At 37.7% G+C, this 23,467-nt stretch overlaps 1 protein-coding gene across 2 annotated transcripts in view; it reads right to left on the reverse strand.

Moving 5' to 3' along the window:
* Positions 1 to 23,467, reverse strand: part of LOC144658280 (uncharacterized) — a 39,225-nt gene that overhangs the window by 15,586 nt on the left and 172 nt on the right. The window contains exons 2-4 of one of the 2 annotated variants that reach the window (XM_078518687.1): positions 21,892 to 22,157; positions 15,583 to 15,700; positions 14,405 to 14,890 (exon numbers count right to left, since the gene is read on the reverse strand). In XM_078518687.1, the coding sequence (XP_078374813.1) occupies positions 14,421 to 14,890; positions 15,583 to 15,700; positions 21,892 to 22,157 (854 nt within the window). In that variant the 3' untranslated portion in view covers positions 14,405 to 14,420. Of the gene's footprint in view, positions 1 to 14,404; positions 14,891 to 15,582; positions 15,701 to 19,598; positions 20,120 to 20,736; positions 20,855 to 21,891; positions 22,158 to 23,467 lie in introns of those variants that run through there. The other variant, XM_078518688.1, reaches the window with a different exon arrangement.

Raw genomic sequence — 23,467 nt, forward strand, 5'->3', positions numbered from 1 at the left:
GGCGTACCACGCATAGACATCAGCGCAGGTCTCCCCGCTGTTATTGTTCTCGGTGCAGTCAGTCAAGTCTTGTCCATTCCATATTTGAAACTCTTGTCCAACAGACACTGACAGCGGAGTTGGAAGCTTGTTAAACACAAGTTCGGGGGAGTTGATACCAATTCCAGCAATCTGATATGAATAATACTTGCCTCTACAAGTGACCTTCAAGCGCAAAACCATGGACTGGGGTGCCAAACTTCAGGTGGCGGCATAAATCTGTAATTACAAAAGATAAAGGTTAATCTAAATAGCTTAAGGTCGCGCTGGACCCTTGCAATCATTATGTATGTATTTATTTGAGAGTATGCATGAACTGCGAACAAGGAAGCCGACAATTAACGAGATATTTATGAGAATTTTTTGTTAAAGTTCTTTGTACAAGTAATTACATGTTATTGTTCTCAGCTTTGTGTCCCGTGCGTTGGAACAAATCGAATTACCATAATTAGATTCACAGCTTTGAATATAGCACACATTGTTGTAAACATTGGCTGCGGTCACATCTACGACGTAACTAAGGGCCTGTTTATATAGGCGTTTATACTTGGCAACTGGAAGGACTATGAAATCTTTTCTTTAACGTTATTAAAAAAGGCAAATTGACTTTATAGGTCATGTGGCGAGAATGAACAAGCATAAAATATTTAAAACGTTCTGGTGATTGTTTGACATAACGAGCTTCCAGCGTTTTAAGGAATCAATTCTTGGTTTTCACATGACATCATCAAAATTCTAAAAATCGCGAGATCCCTGATAATTTTTTTTCTTCACTGCCCGGCTATAAGACGTCCTTAATATAGATGTTTTTGAAGATTTTCAACTCGATAGCATCTACAGTCCACTATTTTGAAATTCGGAGTTTCGCGCTAAACGACATCAAAATGGCCGCCTAAGGGTTGTCACGTCATCCTGTTACTTAAATTAATCTAAACAGTTGAGGTTTTACGAGAAGTGTTAATGTGAATGTTTGCGTATTCATGAAGGTGAACCGGCCGCAATTTATAGCAGAAATAATTGCTACTGAGATGTTTTCATTAATTTCCGGCGGCCATGCATGTCGCAAGTGACTCTCCTTTCTGTTGTTTTGTTTATACAGCAACTCCTAAAACCAAGCGCTTCAAAGGCAGATCGGACTTGATATCTCAGTGAGGGGGAGGGCAAGTTTTTCAGTGCTAAGCTGTCTTCAGAAAGAAAGCACTCGGAGGACGCGTGAACAAGCATTGTGACTTGTTTGCTCTTTCGCTTCCTGCTTGCGTCTCCGACAATCTTGTTTTCACTGGATCACAAGCGACGGAGTCATAAGCGGAATCGGAACTCTGCTCACGCTTCCGTCGGTTTTCACTAGATCGAAACGCACTGCGCTTCTGATGACATCTCTGACTCCGATTCCGTCGCTATTGAAAACCAGTCTTTATACTTGGCATAATCCTGACAAGAGTTCTCTATGAAGAGCTGCATTAATCTTATTTTGTACTTCGCTTATTTTTACAGGTGTCCAATATGGTAAACTGGCCTTAATAGTGCAAATTTAATTGTTTATCATCATTTTTTCCGCGAAAGCTATGCAAGGAATCTTGACGTTGGCACTTCCAGTTAAAGTTGGAGGACTTAAAGACCATTTAATAAGTCATACGCAAACCTTGCAAGACTGGCATTACAGCTAAATCTTCGAATTCCATTGAAACCTAAATGATTTGATCTTTCTCTGAACGTTGATCTGGATGCATCGCTTCGGTATGTAAATGTGGCATGTAAATGTGGCATCACGAACTTCTATAAGAGCGGTGGCCTAAAGGTTAGTGCGCCGGACTCCGGATCGAGCGGTCCGGGTTCGGGGCCTGCCCGGGGTTATTGTGTTGTGTTCTTGGGCAAGACACTTTACTCTCATAGTGCCTCTCTCCACCCAGGGGTACAAATGGTTATCGGCGACATAATGCTGGGGGGGGGGGTACCCTGCGATGGTTTAGTATCCCATTCAGGGGGGGGGGAGTAAAAATATTCCTAGCCTCTTAATGCTACAGAAACCGGGATAAGCTCCGGCAGTATGGGCCACTTGGCTCGAGGCTCCCCCCCCTCCCCCCTATAAGAGTTACAATTTCAGTGCTCTGTATATTAGTATATTTGTACACTTTTGCAATTGGAAATGTGTTGTTTATCGCCTAAATCAATAAATGTACAAAGAACCAATCAGAGAACTGCAATGTGTTTCGCTTACTTCACTCCCTGGCCCTCTCACTCTCTGAACCAGTTTCTCGGGCATCGGAAACTTTTATCAAAAGAAAGAGGCCGAAAACAATGTAAGTCTTAATCGGCATCACGAGTTTGGTGTTTTTAAAAGTGCTTAGAAATCCAAAGAAACCAGATGGTAACAGACGGTACAATGCAACTGCAAAGCCCTGTATTCACATCTGCTTTCCCGACCAGTGGTCCTTATAGTGGAAAGTCGATCAATATCTACAAAATAAATTTCGCATTACCTTTATACCGTTTAATTTAATGATTGTTTTTTCAATTAGGTAACGCGAATTGTTTTGGCCGAAATCATAAGAAGTTGATGTGTCAGATGTCGAACTGCCCTGAAAGCAGGCACGATCTGGAAATATCGTAAATAATATACCCGTAGGAGAAAAGTGTCTTGCCCGAGAACAGAACACAATGACCCGGGCCAGGGCTCGAACCCGGACCGCTCCATCTAGATCTAGAGTACAACCACTAACCATGACAAGACACAACATAAATGTAGCAGGCAGGCGGCCCCACTCGCTGTACGACACTAACTTTTCTTCAACCAATCTTTGAATATGAAGACCTTAGATTAGTGGCTCTATTGGGTAATTAAATTAACATGCGACAACATAAATATTTACATTATTGGAAGCATTTTGTTTTTTAAAAGTGTTCTTGAACGAACGAAAAACATACATCTGTAATACAGCGCAAATAACTAGTTTCCATTCTCGAAAGTGTTACTACTATACTGTTTTCACTCATTTATATCCCGGCAAAACACAAAGAAACTGTGTATTTGACTACTAGTAGAAAACAAATTGAGAAACATCGGGGGCAATAATTGGTTGTGATAGTAAAACATAAATTTAGCTATTTGCAATGCATTAACTTGGAAGATATCTAAGATGTCCAGTTTAGCAAATAAGGGGGCAGAATGTTCTCGATAGTCTGAGTTGGTAATAGCCCGCACAGCACGTTTTTCTAAATGAAAAATTCTACTTAAATTAGTTACATATGTAGAAGACCAGGCTGAATTACAGTACGTGATATAAGGGTAAATTAAGGTGTAGTACAGAGCAAGCTTAGTATTAGATGATAAATAATATCTTGACCTAAATATGACACCAACTGACTGAGAGATTTGTTTACATACTCCTTTACGTGTATGAAATGGCTAGGTCACACCTTACGGATGCCTTCCTGTACCATCACAAGGCAAGCTTTGTCCTGAAATCCTCAAGGGAGTTAAAAGAGAGGTCGACCATGAACACCTGGAGACGTTCGCTAAAAGCAGAGATCAAGTCCATGGGCAATAATAATAATAATAATAATAAAACTTTATTTAAACTCGAATTTAGAGTAGCTTGACAGCTAATATTTCCGAGAATGAAAAATAGAGAACAAAAAAAAAAATAAAAATAAAAATTACTATTTACATATTTAAAATTGACATATATTAACTAATTATAAAATTGTCATTTACATGCTTCATGAATTGGCTTTGCAGATGTACCTTTTAAAGTCAGATAAGTTACATAGCCTTATAAAATTAGGTAGAGAATTCCATTCTTTTGTTGCCAGATAAGTAAAGGAGTGGAGACCAAAAGTTGTAGTTCTAGGTTTGGGCATTTCCAGTATATAGTTTCCACGCAGGTTGTATGAAGTAGAACGGAACGAGAACATGTTTCTCATATAGGCTGGATAGTCATTGAAAAATAGACTTTTGTACAAGATAGTAAGGAATTTACAGATGCGTTGATTATGAAGTTGGGACAGTTTATCCTGTCTAACAGCACATTATAAGGCGATTCAAAATCACTTAAAATGAATCTCAGAGTTGGTACCAGCTAGAGAGGGATGCACGGGACACAATGCTACGACAAGAGACTGTTGATGGTCTATACTCCTAAGAAGGAGTCGAGCGAAGGGCTACTACTACTTATTTACATGTTAACTTAAACCTATTTTATATTTGTGTGGTGTTCGTCTATGGGGAATACACTTCGTGTATTTGTGGGGATGAAGTGCTCTGTACCATTCGCCCTTTTGCCCCATAGCCTCACAGGGTCAGCTTTCCCCTAATAGTATTGCTGTTGTTGGTTGTTGTGATTGTTCCCAAGGGTCCTAGAGATTAGGACCCCAGGTTCTTGGGAACCAGGGCATGTGGTTGTGTTTGTTCCCAAGGGTCCTAGAGATTAGGACCCCAGGTTCTTGGGAACGTTCCCAAGGGTCCTAGAGATTAGGACCCCAGGTTCTTGGGAACTAGGGCTTTCTGAAAGGAAGGAGAGGATTCCAGTCTCTCGTTGCCAACCAACTAACCTGTGATACATGTACCCTGCATGATTCCTATTGATGATTCTGATTGGCAACTCGAGCACTTCATCCCTTACGCCTTTTCTCCCACTGAACTTGTTGTCTTGTTTTGACTTCATGGGTTGGGAACATTAAAGCAAATTTATATGTAATATAAATGCCAATTTACATGTAATATAAATAAAAGTTAATGTGACAACCATGAAAGGAGTTCAGAGAAGTCATAAGATCACTCTATTCAAATATGCAGATCTGTCACGCAATATGCTGCAAGACTATCACTCTTGCGTTACATTCAAAGGTCAAATTCACTTCTAGAGTGTGATGCGCTATTCGGGCTGGCCAATCACATCGCCCCTTTTCTATTATGTCAATCAAGGCCATGCGGTTTTATCTAGAATTGAGTAGTTTTACTTCAAATTCTCTGAGCTCCCTAGAAGAGTTTTCACAATAATCCCCACCCACCCAACCCTCTTTGGTTCCCTTTTAGCTTAGTATTTGTAAAAATGTAGGCAATGTTCTAGTTCTACGCACATATCCGGCTATGTTGAGGGTGTTTATTTTATTATTATTATTATTATTTACAAACGTAAGCCATAGCTGATGGACTAAGGAAGCAAGCCCGTATTTATAGACATTGTTATAATTAACAATTAGACTACGAGCCCAAGTTTTCTATGAGCAAATAGTCAACGAGGCGCAGCCGAGTTGACTATCGCTCATAGAAAACGAGGGCGAGTAGTCTAATTATTTTAGTAGAAACTCTAAAGGATTGCAGTCCAAAACCTACAATATTGTGCACGTTGAAGACAAAAATCAAGAAAATTTACCGCTTAAAGAGCTACGCGAGCGCGCGACTGTTTTCTATCGGCGAATAGAAATCAGTGGGAGAACCAATCAGATTCGCGGATTTCCATTAGAACACAGCTGAGTTTCTACTAATTATTATTATTTCCATTTTGTATGCTAACTTACGTTTAGAGCTGATGGACTTAAGCAGCATGCCTGCTTACAGAATTGTTTTTTATATTGTTACCATTTTGTATGCTTACTCAGGCTTAGAGCTGTTGGACTTGAGCAATGTGTCTGCTTTTTAGATATTGATATACATGTAACCGTTAGCTTTAGTGTCGAGCTGGCATACACTAACTCGACCATTCTGTTATTCGATTACTGTCTCTTCTGAACTTCTTCAATAGCTTTAGACCATCTTAATTAAGCATTGTCTTTCCTTATAGTTAATAAACCACGGGAGGGGTTAAGTGCTCTGTACCATTCGCCCTTTTGCCCCATAGCCTCACAGGGTCAGCTTTCCCCTTATAGTGTTGCTGTTGTTGGTTGTTGTGATTGTTCCCAAGGGTCCTAGAGATTAGGACCCCAGGTTCTTGGGAACCAGGGCATGTGGTTGTGTTTGTTCCCAAGGGTCCTAGAGATTAGGACCCCAGGTTCTTGGGAACGTTCCCAAGGGTCCTAGAGATTAGGACCCCAGGTTCTTGGGAACCAGGGCATGTGGTTGTGTTTGTTCCCAAGGGTCCTAGAGATTAGGACCCCAGGTTCTTGGGAACTAGGGCTTTCGAAAGGAAGGAGAGGATTCCAGTCTCTCGTTGCCAACCAACTAACCTGTGATACATGTACCCTGCATGATTCCTATTGATGATTCTGATTGGCAACTCGAGCACTTCATCCCTTACCCCTTTTCTCCCACTGAACTTGTTGTCTTGTTTTGACTTCATGGGTTGGGAACATTAACTAGTTTCCATTCTCGAAAGTGTTACTACTATACTGTTTTCACTCATTTATATCCCGGCAAAACACAAAGAAACAGTCACTTTGCCTTTGACGTTCTCCATGGTTCGTAATTTTTTCAATTTTCAGGTAAAAACAATTTTTTGACAATTTCATTCAAGTGAGGAAGGTGTTACAGGGAAAAGAGCTTGGATAGTCGTCGTCTTGCTTAGGGGATTAAATTTCAGACTTTTGGTCTCGCTTAGGGGATTTCGGGCAAAACGCCAATATTTTTAGCCACAGTGGTCTCGTTTAGGGCTGCACACGAAGAAATATTTAAATATAAGTTCTATTATTAGTTTTTTGGTATCTTTGTAGCGGAGCTCCTTAGCGGCCCGTAAGGGCCGCAGAGCGGAGTACCATACCCATAAAAAAAACACATGAAAAAAAAAAACACATGAAATAAAATAGGAAACCTATGCATCCGAGTTTTCATGGTCATCATGGCTAGCGGCATGCCTCACGGGCGCGTACGGCGTACGTACGGTGTTGCGCACATCCGGGATCTTGAAAGGTCTTGACAACTCGCGCAGTACTGGCGCGAAATAATTTTGCAGTGTAAGGTCTCTTGGCAAAGAAATTTTCAAAATTACTTCGTATTTTTAAATCCTATTCAGCTAGTCTGAAAGTTAGAACTTGAGACAAAGATATTTATTTTGGCTCTTTGTTATGCCGATGACTACAAACGAGAGCAGGGTAAACTTAACTTCGAGGAAACAGGGTTTAAGCGATTTGCGACGGGAAAGAGATCGGGAGAGATCCAGAAAACCCGGACAGAAATCAGGCGAAAAAGTATAGCAAAGCGCCTGTCGAACCTGGTAGCAAAGTAGCGAAGAAAAGCGACTAAAATAGCAAGAAAGGTGCCGAGAAAACAGGCAAAGAAATAGCGAAGAACAAGGGAACGGAGATAAAACGAGCAGACGAGTGTACCTACTGCGGCCAACTGCTGAAGGTAAGTACAAAACTGCAGTGTTTCCATCATTTAATATCTCTAAGTTTTGTCTTTAGCTTACTTTATACGCAAAGTATATTGACGGCACATTTTACTTGCTTTCGCCACTAAGCATTTGCTTGTGACATGAACAATGTTGAAAAATACTATTCGTTAAAATTCAGTTTTACCAGGTTTTACTGATCAAATAGGAGGATTTGATTATGTAAACAAATAATTGTTGGGCCTTCGAGGAACGAATTCACAAAGAATATCACTTCAACAAATCTCGAAGAAAATTAAGCTTACGATTTTTAAATGCTTGTGATATGATTATTTTGTTTTACAGTGCTGGAAGAGCAGCTGAGATGAGAATGAAAGTGATGTCTGTTTGCACAAAGCTCCTGGAATTTCGTTAACTCCGAGTGAAATAGATCGATTCAGTGTATGCAGTTTATTGATATTCATGATGGAGGTAAAATTACTGTTCATTTAGTCAGAGTAAATAAACTTCAGCTTCATTACTTAGCTCTTTCGTTCCCAAATATATTAAATAATCCACTTGTCATGTAGTTCTGTTCACTATTGAGCGTTCATGTGTATTACATAACAATGTCAACAATTTTGAGATTTTGAGGTCTGTTTTGCTGGTTTCATTCAGAATGTCAACAGTAAATGTTATATTTGTCATAAAAAAATCACAATCTTGTTGTGGAATTTGGAAAATGCACACAACAAAGGTTAATGACTACTGGAAAACTGGAATCTTTGTGAGTAAATTCATGCCATTTTAGACACTGTATGCAGCTGTGCATGCAAACTTATTATTAATTAAATGAGTATCTTTAAAAATCTTAGTATTACTGTTAAGAGAAAAGCTTTTAAGATGTGGCAATGTTTTTCCTATGCATGTACATGTATATATAGGGGTAGAGGGGAGGGGGAGTATTTAAAGGCCAAACCTTTTAATTAAGAGGGGGTGTAAGGGTTTGCAGTGATGCTTTGAGTTTATTAAAATATTTACAGTAGAACCCTGCTAACTCGAACTCTGAAGGGAAACGAAAATGAGGTCGAGTTAGCGGGGTTTTTCGAGTTAGCGGGGTTGATTGAATATTTTATTTGCCAAGTTAATAATTGATAGTTTACTGATTTTTAAGCACTTCAGTATACAGTACTGTGCAAATTGAACTTATCTTGCCAGAAACTCTAAAGCGACCACACATTCTTTTTTTAAGAGTGGAAAATGACTGTCAAATACATGATCTGTTCATTGCTATAATCAATGGGCAACCGTTGCGAGTTGCAAGTTCCGGAATTCGAGTTATCAGGGTAAAAAGTTTGACCCAAATTTTGTTCAAGGGAAACAAAATTTAGTTCGAGTTAGCGGGGTTTTCGAGTTATCCGATTTCGAGTTAACCGAGTAAAAATGACTGAAAAGTGGGGTCAAATCCAAGGGAAATGGAAGTGAGTTCGAGTTAGCAAGGTTGTTCGAGTTATCCGAGTTCGAGTTACCGGGTTTTTTTTCTGTAGTTGACTTCGCAGTTATCAGTGAAAAAAAATAGTCTGTGCTGATACATCTCTGTTAAATATATAAGGTATCCTTTCGTATCCAGTAGTTTTGCTTCACTTTATACAAGCTTGCGTTAAGTGTTTTGTTTTATAAATTATTGATATTCATGCAAATTAATCAATTTTAATTTAATCTGTGGCATTTGACTTTTTTCAGGGTTAACATGAGTTTCAGAATTTGCAGAGGCCCACAGACACAAAAACAGAATGTGGACAAGGACATCAAAAGAAAACAGGAAGGATTAAGATTATCCAGCTTGATGTTTGGATGTCTTCATGATGCTATTTTAAAGAGACTAGTAAATTACATGTAAATTGAAATCAAGAAAAGCTGCAAATGAGCAAAGTTTATATTTTAAATGTTAACGTATTTACAGTGTACTTCAGAAAACAACTTCTTGATTGACCTGTCTCTTTCACATCTTTTTAGATGTAACAAGGGCATTATGAAGTGATCTTTTTAAGAATATGCAGCCAAAACAGTAACAGCAGAAATGAATGGGAGTTTAAAATTGCTATTTTCAATGTTTTGGCTGGTAAGAAACCACATGTGACCAAGCTAAAATCTCTTTGGCCGGTTAACATGACCTGTAAGTGTCCAAATATTTTGAGCCCTCGACTACACAGGACTTACATGTAGTTGTCTAATTACTGTATATCATAAGATCTTTGGTTGACCTTGGGGGAGGTAGTGGAGTTAAAAAGCAATGTAATAATTTGAATTTGGATTGGTAATGCTGAAACTGGTGGTACTGTAATTCTAAAGTATAGACGTTAAAATCGTGATTGCAAGCAATATGCAATACCAATTTCATTAATTCTTATGTGTTGTATGCTGCGTACAATTTATAAGAACAGCTATAATGTTAAAATTAGTGAAATATTCTAAAGCCAGATAAAATTTGCAGTATCCATTAGGTACCATGAAGCAACCAAATTGTGACTCATTTGCTTACTTTGTGAGCTCCATGACGAATGGGCAACATGACTCCACAAAAATGTGTACAATAAAGCATACAAATTTTTAAAAGAGCAGTCAAAGTATTGATGCTATATTTTTTTCTTGCATAGTTTTATACACAAGCAAACATGATTCTATTTTTTCTGCGTAATCAAAGAACAAAACTGAGTTTGAGACTCACAAACAATATTCTATCTTCCCAGAATTTTTGTTTTTTTATTTCTGTAAGTGAAGTGAAACCCCTTAAGAGGAAGGGGACTCAAAAAGACATGTAAAAGTAAAAAAGGTGCTATCATCCTTTTTTTTTGGGGGGGGGGGTGGGATGGGGTTACAGAATGTCCCTTCTTTGCTTCCAGTTAGTTTCACTCCGGTTTGCTTGTAGTTAGGTTCACCCCTGTTTGCTCGCAGTTAGCTTTATTCATCCGGTGTGCTTGGGATTAGCTTTCACTCTAGTTTGCTTGTGGTTAGCTTTCACTCCGGTTGCTTGGCATTAGCTTATGGCAATATGCTGTAAACCCTTTGCTACATGTATGACCTCTGCCATTTCCATTCAAAATTAAAATATAGGCAAAAAGTGAAAATAAAAACAAATGAATAAATGAAAAAAAGAAAATTAACCATATTCTTAATGTAGATGTATATTATTTCCTTTATACTCTAAATGTTAAGTGATTTGCTAATTTACCACGTGATATGCCTATCTACCCCAACATGCAGCCCTACTACCCCCTCCTTATCTACACGAAGGTTACATAATTACCCGTTTTGCAGCATAATTTCCCATCCAGACTTCTGGATCATAATGCTGTCGGTGGAATTAAAACGTTTTGATTGATTTTGTTTGTTCTCGGCTTATTTGGTGTTGCTGTATACGGTACTCCCATATAAGGGCTATACGGGTATGTTCTGCTCAACAGGGTATGCCTTTTGCCTCTCTGACTCTGAAACAGGGTATACAAATCACCCTTTTGACTGTGGAACACTATCAAGTTTAGCTATGAAACTCCGCTCCTCTCATTGGTTTTTCTCCAAGCCACAGACAAAGTCAAGTGAGCGCTTTGTGATGTACGCTAGTGTTTTTATATCTATCTTCATATATTTTTCATTGTGGATATTGTCTGGAACAGGGTACCTATTTTGCACTGTTTGTCTGGAACAGGGTCGCAAATTGAGCCGTTTTTCTCTGGAACAGGTCCAGAGTCTCAGCGACTCAGTTGCACACCCCTTTAGTAAATTTTAGGGAGTACCTCTTCCCCCCCCCCCCCGGGACACGGTAAAAAAAAAAAGTAAGTAACAATATTAATATTAATTAAAAAAAAAATAAAACGAATATTATATTCTTAGCCTTAAAATTGTACAATGGCTTGAATTCAGGTTTCGATAAAGTGCAAAATAATTAACTGGGGAGCTCCGCTTTTAGGCTTGCCTAAATCTATATATTATAGGGGTCAAGAAAAGCATGAGCCACACCCAGATTGGTCTCTTTTAGGCGTTCTTTTCAAAATTGCCGAAGAGTATCCCAGCCCCTGTCATATAGGAGTTACCCTCCCCGGTATTGACAGCTGTCAGATCCTTGGGTAAGTAAGACTTCCAGCTTTTTTTAATTTTTAAAGTAAAACCAGTGAGCAGCACGTCTGCGAACTACTTGAGTTGTAAAACTTTTTTATTTTCTCCTACGCGTTTCGTGTGACTAGCGCACACTTCTTCAAGGAGTTTAACAATACAATCAAGTATACCTGTATATATACCTAGAGACAATTCTGCATTTCGCAAAAAAAACAACACCTACGAATATGCGTATACAAACCGCTAAGTAATGCGTCTAGGAAACAGGCGGAAAAATATAAAGGTGTGACATATTTTGAGTGTGACATAACTATTTGGGGCCCACAGTTTAAGCTTAAACTGTGGGCCCCAAATAGTTATGTCACACTCAAAATATGTCACACCTTTATATTTTTCCGCCTGTTTCCTAGACGCATTACTTAGCGGTTTGTATACGCATATTCGTAGGTGTTGTTTTTTTGCGAAATGCAGAATTGTCTCTAGGTATATATACAGGTATACTTGATTGTATTGTTAAACTCCCTGAAGAAGTGTGCGCTAGTCACACGAAACGCGTAGGAGAAAATAAAAAGGTTTTACAACTCAAGTAGTTCGCAGACGTGCTGCTCACTGGTTTTACTTTAAAAATTAAAAAAATAAAAAAAAATACTTTAAAAATTAAAAGTTCTTTTCAAAATTTCCGAAGAGTATCCCCGCCCCTTTCATATAGGAGTTCCCCTCCCTGGGATTGACAGCTGTCAGATCCTTGGGTAAGTAAGACTTCCAGCTTTACGACGCCTGTTCGTAAAACTGAAACATATTGTGGCAAGGGTGAAAAATTCAATAACGCTCAACAATTTATGTTAGATAGGCTTGGGTATAACAAAAATCACTAGGTTGTTTTTTTCGGTCAAATATCCTTTATTTCAGAGGAAAATGCAAATTATGAAATTCCGTTTAAAATTAAGATTATCTGACGACAATAAACATTTCCGTATGTATTCATGTTACTACAACATATTATTATTGTATTGAAAGATCGTATAATTATATTTAATAAATATCTTGGGTTGCTAAACACAGAATCATAGATGAATGCAAAAGTTTTTAAACCTTCTGGGATTTGGGAGCCCCCCACCCCGGTTTTTTAACTTTAAAACTATTTACCCTATGGTCACTAAAATAATACAGGATGGTGTAGACGGTTTTTCTAGTAAACATAGTTGCTTTGGACTCATTATGACAATATGACGTCATTCACCAATGGACCTATATAATGAAATTAAATTGATGAGAGATTTAAGGTTCTAACTCCTAACTCATTTAAAAGAGAATTATCCTTGCATTTCTGCCTTTGTTCTTTTCTTATTGTACATACATGCTTAAAAATTATTTGTTCTGTAATGTACCTAATTAATTCAGTGTGTAAAATGTAAAATGCCTCTTTTCTGACCTTATATTTACTTTAAATTAATAAATTGTGGTTACCCAACTAGTTTAGCTTTTTAGTTATTTTGGGTGAACAGCAACTGTATGTATTTTTAATTTATTTATTGTTTGAGTAGAAACTTGTAATTTTTTTGCAGTTCAAATAAACCTTGTTGTTGTTGTTATTTATTACGACATTTTTTTGATTTTATCTGCTCTTAACAGCGACGTGTCGGATGAGATGTTTGTTTCTGATAAAGCTTTGGTTGTCATAAGCAATAATAACGACATCACTATGACGTCTTTAATATTGAAAAGCCGCAATCTTGGATCCACCTTTTTGATTTTCCTTTCAATAATTTATTTCATTAAAGTCAGCGGACTGTAAAACTTAAAATCTCTTATGAAAAAAAGCTTCAAGATAAAAAGGGCATCAGTCAATAATGACATTACAGAGAAAAAATGGTCTGGTTACAAATTTAGTCCGCCATCTTGGATTTTAGCTTTAAATTCAATGACCTTAATTATGACTCATGTGATACACTATTGCTAAATTAAGTGTTAAAATGCAAAATCCATCACAATGCATAGTAATAATATTGATTAATGCCCTTCAAAGTGCAAACTTGGTAAAAACATGGCTGTCAAAAGCCGGTTGCAATTGGAAAATCAAAAAATTTTAAATGTTGTCAGAAAAAGTAAAAGGAAAGCTGAAAGATTTTGTGTTTATAACATTATTTTTTTTAATTTAAACATCTTCAAAGTTGGGGCGGCCCTCCAAACCCCCAAAATTAAAGTTTCAAAGGTTTAAAATCTTCCATTAAAGATTTGTTGCTTAATATAACTGAAAATACTGGAACCAGTATTGCGATCGGTATAGGACATTTATGAAATAAAACGGTTTTTAAGCCGATCTAATTTTTTTTTGGAAACTAAATTTTCGGTGACTTTCCTGTTCACCTTCATCAGAGTTCAAAAGTTCGTTTGTGCTCGCGCTACCAATCTGTTGCGCTTCTTACATTATTGATTTTAAATTTAAGGCACATAAGCGCGAGGGAACGCTTTCCGTTCGTTTACAGCGTCGCTGTCCAAAGTAGAGTGCCACGACTCCAAGAAAAGCCTCTTGCTGTAATTGTTTATGCCACGTTTGAGGAACTGAGCGTCTTTCGGATGGATGTTGTGTTCCGTTGACTCGGTGTGCTACTTTATCGACAATTCCCTGTTGCTCGCGCGGTCTGGATCATGCTCGGCTCCTCTTCCCCCCGCCCTCCACCACCGGATTAATTAAGGTTTAAGTTGTAATATCGAAGACTTTTTTATTCGAACAATTCCGTTCTGATATTGTTGTTATTTCATCTAATGAACAAAGAGAACAAATTCGCAAATTATCCGGTATTCCAATCTGTTGTGTCTACTAGTTTCTATTTCTAGATTATGATTTTCAAATCGAAGTTTACTTTCATTATTTTTTACAAAATCTAGAAAGGGAATATTAAATTTAGTTGCTGATTAATCAACTGTTTGCATTTTTTTAAGTTGACGTCCAAAGCTGTTTCTAAAGTCCACATTGGCTTAAATAAATCAAGATTAAAATGAAGTACTTCGTGTATGCACTTCTTAGGCGTACCACGCGTAGACATCAGCACAGGTCTCCCCGCTGTTGTTGTTCTCGGTGCAATCTTTCAAGTCTTGTCCATACCAAATTTGGAACTCTTGGCCAACAGACACTGACAGCGGAATTGGAAGCTTGTTAAACACAAGTTCGGGGGAATTGATACTTATTCCAGCAAGCTTGTATAAATAATATTTGTGTCCACAACCAGAATCATCTCTTAGGTAATCGGCAAGCAACAGAGCAGTCTTGTTAGGGAACGTTATGACGGTCAGTAGCCTCTCGTCTCCAAAATTTGGGTGGTCACAGCCCCAGTTGGACGATGGGGCATCTGATGTTGAACAGGTTAAGGAACCACTCCTGTGAACAAGTTTGAACGCGTAGACGAGGCCGCTTTCTTTGATGTTAAAAGTCCCGTATGTGTCATCTCGAGCTCCAAAGCAAACGGCAGCATCGTTGATCTGTTTCCAATTATCTAAGATAAATACATACGGTACCAGTGAAATAGAATAAGAAGTAAGTTTAGAAAATATCGGGGACTATTTTCGATTGAAAATACGAGGAAAAGTTTTCTGTTGGACGGGGGATTTTGGGGGGGGGGGGGGGGCCCCCCCGGCTGCCTGCTACGGCCTTCCAAGGGTGAACGATGACTGGCGAAAGTACACGTTCATCGTCCTTTCGCCATTCATAGTCACCCTTTTAGCCGACTGGCCTCTTTTCTTAATATCTATTTTTTATTTGAAGACTGGCACATTTCACACAATACAATAAAAGTTACAATTTATAACTGACATTTATATAAATTTACATACATTTACATTCTCTATTTTACGCACTGGCACTTTATCAACTGGGCCTGAGACAATCAATCAGTTCTGTATAACTCGCAGAATTCTTTCGCATTAAATTAGCTTTTAAAACTTTTAGACATGTTTTTAGTTCAATGTCTGCCGCGACCGGCCTTTCCAAAGGTTTCACTGTGTTGCGCTGTACCTTTCATACAAAAGCAGTTATACTACGAGAATGTGTTTTTGTCTTAGAAGTTATGCTTCTAGGCCCGATTCTAAGCTCTGTGAACGCCTTGTTTATGACTGAAATTGATCAGTAAGCACACAAACAACATCTAAGTTGTTAGCCTTATGAACAAAAACAACACAACACACGGACCTTTGTCGCAGTATTCGCCCGCGAAACCAGGCGTGCACAAACAGCGGTATCCTTTGTCTGTAAATCCTGACTGACAAGTCGCGTTGTTGAAGCAGGGAGGGTTCTTTCCACAGGCGTTCTTAAACAGAAAGACAAGAAAAAAAAAAATACTTGACCTAGTTCGCTCCGACACCGTACATGATCAACTTTCTTTCCCTCTAGACAAGCTTAAAAACACCAGCTTTATTATTAACCACATCAGACCAAAATTTGGAAAGTGAGATAATTCTTTTTACTGTCTGCCAAGTGTTTGCTGAGAAAAGTGTTGCTTACCTTCGCGCCGCGATAAAGGTATGCGTTGTCCTTTTTCAGGTCTCCATCATGTTCTAGATGAGTAGAATTATTCAGCTCACATTTCTGTTGTCCCGTTGCACTGTCGGGAACCTTTTTAATGTTAAAACTGACACAGTCGTCATGCTGGTAGCAAAGAAGTTCACAGAATTCCAAGTCCATGACATGCACGGTTTTTATCCTGTGGTTCTTCAAACGTCTATCAGCAAAGAAGTAATAGCTTGGGAAGTACAGTTCACGATTTCGTTCTGAAATTAGATTAAAAATAATTTCAGGGAAGAAAGATCCACTTTTCTTTAAAGTGCCTGACCTGACCACTCTCGCGCCAAGTTGTCGGTCACTTATTTTCCAGGCGTCAACAGTTGTCAAGCAACCTGTCCAAATAAAAAGTTCATATATTCAAAGGAAAAAAAAAAAAAAAAAGAATCTATTAAAACATTAGCCGAAGCAAGATATGCCTTTTTCTTTTTTCAATGGTCTTTTTTGGTTTTATGATCAGATTTGAAATTATGTTTCGATTGCATGGCGCTTGAATTTCAAATTTGCGTTTTGAAAAGTACAATAACTACACTTCGCCCAAAATGTGTCACACTTTAAAGCAGAACTTTCTGTCTAAATACCTTATTATAGGAAATTAACGCGTCATGAAATTAACGGGAATTTCAAAAATTTTCATTAATTTAAGTCGCGTAAATTTTTGAGAACGTTAATGTCCGCGCCGTTAATTAAGTGCAGCGTTAAGTTCCATGACCTTAATTTCCATTATTTTGGCCCCAATTTTTCGATACAGTCCAGACGTATCGGCTCTTAGAAAAAAGCATTATTTCCTCAGTGTGGAAATGTACCGGTTTCACTGAAACTGTGAAGAACGCTCAACGCGGTTAGACTTCTCATCCTTCGCTTAACCCTTACGTTTAGGATTATACGCCTAGTGTTGAAATAAACGTTTTCCTGTTGTCTCAACAAGTTTTTTCTTTTGTATTCGTCGCGTTAATTTCCTTCATTTTGAAATGTTTCTCCCTCTTTCGCGTTAATTTCCTTTATTAATTGGGAAATAACTTTTCCTTCAATTAGCGTTAATTTAAGTCGCGTTTATTTCAAGCACCTTAATTAACACAAGCGTAAATTTCGAATAATTAGGTAGACAAACTCTTAACATGTTTAAAATGTCTTCAATTTCAACTTAATTATATTCAAACCACGTAGGAACAATTACTTTGCTTGATTATGATGGAAGTATCATCGAAACGACGGACGGCATAAGCCTTAACTAATTTTTGCCGAAGTTTTTCAATAAACCTTATACATTTATCTTTAGCATTAAAATAAGTGATGAAACTAAACACCTTAACTGAGGATAATTGACAAACAACTAAATTCATTGCTCAAGCCCAATATCACAAACCCACCTGCTGAATGTCATAACTTTCTCCATCCATGTTTAATAGTTTTCAATGTTCAGGTAAAACATCTATTCATAATTTTACCAGAGTAAGGGAACAGTAAAGTTTCAAATTTTTGCAGCTTGGTCTCCAAAGAAATTGTAGGATTTGGACTGCAATTCTTCAGAGCTCATTAACTAAAACAATTGGACTACTCGCACTTTCCATGAGCGATAGTCAATTAGACTCGAAATGTTTGTTTAAAAAAATAAATTTTTAACGTGTCTAAAATTTCTACTTTATACTGTTTTTACCTATTTTATATTCAAAGCACGAAAAAACAGCCACTTTGTTATGATAATGATGGTAGTATCATCGAAACGTCGGCCAACATTAGTTTTAATATTTCTACTAAAGTTTTTCAGTAAACTTTTAATCATATGATAGATCTTTAACGTTAAAAAAAAAAACAGGTATAATGAAATTCAAATTAACCCTTAACTAAGAAAAATTTGACGAAAAACTGGATACAGTGATCGATATTGCAATTCCATCCAAATAACATGCCCCATGTTTCGAAATCTTCCTTTTACAAGGTAAAAACAATTTCACTTGAGTAAGCCAAGGGGATGTTTCAAATCATTGTTAGCATGGTCTACATAAAATTGTAGCTTTTGGACTACGATCCTTTAGAGCTGTTTAACTAAAACAATTAAACTACTCGCTTGCGCATTATTTGAGCGACATTCAACTTGTCTGCGCTTCGAGCTCGTGACTACTTAAAACAGAAGTTTTTGTGTATAAAAGAAATTTGTCGGACTCACCTTCCACGTGCGTTAGATACGTTATCATTGAAATCCATGACATGAAAACCACCAGCATAGAGAAATTCATTTTTGCACCACAACGTTGAATGTCTATCGTTTTTATGTCGAAAGACAATTAAAGACAATGCTGGGTTAGCAAAACACCAGTGATGTGTATTCGAAGCAGAAGCTTTGAGCTAAAACCGACCAATGCAAGGCTGCATGGCAAGTGCACTGCGGTTGAAAGCTGTCAAATATAATTGACACCTGTTAAATTGCAATTCACACCTGTCAGAAAGCCGACTCCTCCTTCTTTTGGTCAAGACTTCCCATTTTTATCATGGATTTTTTGAAGATCGAATAACCACTCCTATTTATAAAGGTTTTTTTACTTTATTATCGTGTTAATTAAGGTATTTGTAATTAACGCGATTTAACTTAACGCGAATTGGAGGAAGACTTACTCCTAAATAAAGGGAATTTGCGCGATAGAGGAGGTAAAATTTTAAAATAAAGGAAATTAACGCAATTAACACAAGGAAATGCAGTTTGTGGCGAGAACAAGAACAAATTTTTATTTTAACATTGTATACACGAGATACGGCATTTCTTGCAAATGCAGATGATTATCTATTACAATTAATAAATATACAATTTTAACAATAATCATATTTCGACAGACCATTCTGTTGTCTACAAGCGTCTGCTGTCCTTTCCTTTACTTCATTCCCCATTGATTGGGAATTCTAAATAAAAGTTCATTATAACAGAAGAACTGTCCGCTATATCAAGCGCTTCCCCTTGATACAGCGTTGTTTCAGCGGATTCATAGTACTCAAAGATTGACTAACTGCTGCTGAAAGAGGCCTGCATAGTCAGAAACTTAGAGGAGCTACGTCACGGGCAACGGATCTTGAAAAAACTGGCAAGTTTTTTCAAGATCGTTGTTTATAGACTTTATAATCAGTCCCAATCTTCGTTAGTTAAAACCAACCTCGGTGTTTACTCCTTTGTTGTTTTTTTACGTTAGAAAACTATTCCTTTGAGGTTTATCGTGACAATGCTCCTTTAACATATACTATTTATAGTGTTCTGACGTCACCGGTAGCCAACAATATTTCTAGGCTTCGAATTCTACTCCAGAAAACAGCCATATTAGGCATTATACTTCAAAAGAAAGGAATTTGCAATTGTACCAATGTATCCATTTCTCGCATCTAGACCATAATTTTTATATAATCGATCAGTGTAGACATATTGACCAACTAAGTTATCGTTAAAAATAATAATCTTTTAAGTCTTGTCCATACCAAATTTGAAACTCTTGGCCAAAGTCCACATTGGGTTAAATAAATCAGGATTAATATGAAGTACTTCATGTATGTCCTTGTCAGGCGTACCACGCATAGACATCAGCGCAGGTCTGCCTGTCGTTATTGTCCTCTGAGCAATCTTTTAAGTCTTGTCCATACCAAATTTGAAACTCTTGGCCAAAGTCCACATTGGGTTAAATAAATCAGGATTAAGATGAAGTACTTCATGTATGTCCTTGTCAGGCGTACCACGCATAGACATCAGCGCAGGTCTGCCCGTCGTTATTGTCCTCTGAGCAATCTTTCAAGTCTTGTCCATACCAAATGTGAAACTCTTGGCCAACAGACACTGACAACGGGGTGGGCAGTTTGTTGAACACAAGTTCTGGGGAGTTGACACCAATCCCAGCAATCTGATATAAATAATAATTTTTTCCACAACCAGAAACATCTTTCAGGTAATCCGCAAGCAACAGAGCAGTCTTGTTCGGGTATGTTATGACGGTCAGTAACCTCTCGTCTCCATAACTCGAGCCGTCGCAGCCCCAGTAGGATGCTGGTACATTTTGGATACATTTTAAGTATCCACTCCTGTGAACCAGTTTGAACGTGTAGACGAGGCCGCTTTCTTTGATGTTAAAAGTCCCGTATGTGTCATCTCGAGCTCCAAAGCAAACAGGAGCATTGTTGATTTTTTTCCAATTCTCTGAAATAAACATGTACATACCAATGAAAACAATGTAAAGAGTAGGCTTATAGTATACCTGGGACTATTTTCGATTGAAAATACACGGTAAAGTTCTCTGGCTAAAAAATGAAAAATAATTCGAGCTTCTGGCTGCCTTTCTGCTGTATTTGAAGGTAAAATATGAATGGCGAAAGAACGCGTTCATCGTCCATTATATTTTCCCTTTGCTTATCAAGATTATCAGCTCATTCTCCTTTCTTTTACTTTGAAAACCAAGAACGGCACATTCCATACAATACAATAAACATTACAATCTATAACTGGTTTACACAGATTAACATCCTCCGCACTTCAGGCACCATTAAGCCTGAGGCAAACGATCGATTTTCTTTGATCTTATAATTCACTTTTAAAATTTCCGTTCAGTGCCTGACACGCGACCGACCTTTCCAAAGGTTTTGCTGTGTTGCGCCATGCCCTTAATGCTTAAACCAGTTATTCATCACAATGGCCAAGCTTCTAGTCGCAGTTCTAAGCTCTGTGAGCTTCTTGTCGATGACAGAAATGGAGCAGTAAGCACACAATCAACATCCAAGTTATTAGACTTATGAACAAAGGCTACACAACACACGTACCTTGCTTGCAGTGTTCGCCCGCAAAACCAGGCGTGCACAAACAGCGGTATCCCTTTTCTGTAAATCCTGACTGACATTTTGCGTTTTTGTAGCAGGGCGGATTCTTTCCACAGGTATTCTTAAACAAGAAAACAGAAATGAAAGGATAGTTAAATAAAGAGTCAGAACACGCGCCAGGATTCGATCCAGGACTCGAGCTACGGCTCGAGAAAAGACTCGAGATAAGGATTCGAGCCAGGACATGAGCCAGGTTTCTAACAGCGCTCCGGTTAGCCTGTACGAGGACCGGTAAGTTTTTACTCCGGTTTGCTTGCGGTAAGCTTTCACTTCGGTTTGTTTGCGGTTGGCTTTCACTTTGGTTTGCTTGCTGTTAGCTATAACTCGGGTTTGCTTGAGGTTAGCTTTCTCTACAGTTTGCTTGCGGTTAGCTTTCACTTCGGTTTGTTTGCGGTTAGCTTTCACTTCGGTTTGCTTGCTTCACTACAGTCTCTGCTTGCGGTCAGCTTTCACTACAGTTTGCTTGCGGTTACCTTTCACTTCGATTTGTTTGCGGTAAGCTTTCAATTCGGTTTGCTTGCTGTTAGCTTTAACTCTGGTTTGCTTGCGGTTAGCTTTCACTCTGGTTTGCTTGTAGTTAGTTTTCTCTACAGTTTGCTTGCGGTTAACTTTCACTTCGGTTTGTTTGCGGTTAGCTTTCACTCCAGTTTGCTTGCGGTTAGCTTTTATTTGTTAGTTGTGGCAATGCCATATATATTTACTATATATTGTGTAAAAATTACATTATTATTATAGCTGCAACAAGGATATTACAGTTTCACACTGTTCAAAAACTAAAAATATTAACCTGTTCTGACTTGAGTCCTGAGCTCAAGTTCTGAGCTTAAGTTTTGGCTCGAGTCCTTGCTGGCATTGACTTTAGTTTATCTCCAGGAATGGAAGAAATGCTTTTCCTAGTTTGTCCTAACCGTGATCAATTTTTATTTTTTTCTCAGTTACTTTCAATCGAAATTTTTTTGTTTTGTCCCAGCAAACAGAGCTCAGCCAAAGCAACACACACTGGTACTTTGAATAAGTAGTGTTTAAGTAAGAAAGAGCAAGGATGCATATAAATGATGGTTACAATTTTAAAAAACTCCAATTTTTAGGCATTGTTACCTTCGCGCCGCGATAAAGATAAGCGTTGTCCTCTGTCAGGTCTCCATCATGTTCCATGTGAGTAGAATTATTCAGCTCACAATCCTGTTGTCCTGTTGCACTATCGGGAACTTTTTTAATGTTAAAACTGACACAGTCGTCATGCTGGTAGCAGAGAAGTTCACAGAAGTCCAAGTCCATGACATGCTCGGTTTTTATCTTGTGGTTCTTCAAACGTTTATCAGCAAAGAAATAGTAGCTTGGGAAGTACAGTTCACGATTTAGACCTGAAATTAGATATATAAAATATAATTAAAGAAAGATCTACTTTTCTTTAAAGGGGACCTGACTTGACAATCCTTGTGTCAAATTGTTGGTCAACTTTCAGGGCTTCAAAATCTGTCAAACAACCTATTTATAGAAAAACGCGTTTATTTTTGCGAAGCATACTCTCAAATGAAATATTCTGTTAAAACATAAGCAACTCATATCATTTATTTATTTACTTTGGTTTTATGACATTTGAAAGTATGTTTAGACTGCATGGCGCTTGACACAGCGTAACATGAATTTTTCAATTTGCATTTCAAAAAGTCCCACGCACCCGAAATGTGTCATACTTTGAAAGAGAACTTTATGTTAAAATAAACTAAATCTTCAACATGTCAAAAATGTCTTTTTCATCTAATTATTGTTCAAACCACAAAGGAACAGTCACTCTGTCTCGATGTTGGTGGAAGTATCATCGAGACGACGGAGAGCATTATTTTTCATATTTGTACTAAAGTTAAAACGTTAACCTTAAACGTTGAGAAAATATTGAATGAACCTGTTTCATATGCAAATACACCTTTAACTAACAGCCCGAGGATACTTGAAAAAGAGCTAATATACTGATCAATATTAAACATACACCTGCATCGTATACATATAATAACATTCGCTCCAAGTTTAGAGTTTTCAATTTACAGGTAAAAATAAATCGATATTTTCTCCCGAGTAAGGGTGTCTCAAATTTTTGTCAGAATGGTCTACATAAATGTTTTGGTTTTTTACCGCTGCGATTCTTTAGAGCTGGTCCATATTACCTCGATTTCTATGGGCGGTAGTCAACTAGTCTTGACATGTTTATATAAATTAGATCTTTAACTTGACCTAAATGCCTGCTGTACTGTTTTCACTAATTTATATTCAAAGCACGAAGTGAAAGTCACTTTGCCTTGATAGCGAAGTATCAAAAGGTCAGACAGCATTAGTTTTAATATCTCTACTGAATTTTTCAGCAAACTTTTAATCGTATGATTAATCTTGAACGTTAAAAAATATGTAATGATGAAACTATTTCTCATACAAATGTGCATTAACTGGGAGGATGTTGATTAACGAACAGTGTTTTAAATCCACCGACGCTACATGTAATAAATTTCTCCATGTTTCGAACAGTTTGATTTTCAGGGGAAAAGTTTTTGATAATGTCACCGGACGAAGGAATATGTTTCAATTTGTTTCAGTAAGGTCTACATAAGGACTACTGCCTTTGTCAACAATAGTCAACTTGGCTAACATAAAACGCAAATTTATGGATATAAAAGAAATT

This window comes from Oculina patagonica, chromosome 6 (genome assembly GCF_052425735.1).
Source record: "Oculina patagonica isolate OP01 chromosome 6, crgOcupat, whole genome shotgun sequence".
Taxonomy (NCBI): Eukaryota; Metazoa; Cnidaria; class Anthozoa; order Scleractinia; family Oculinidae; genus Oculina; species Oculina patagonica.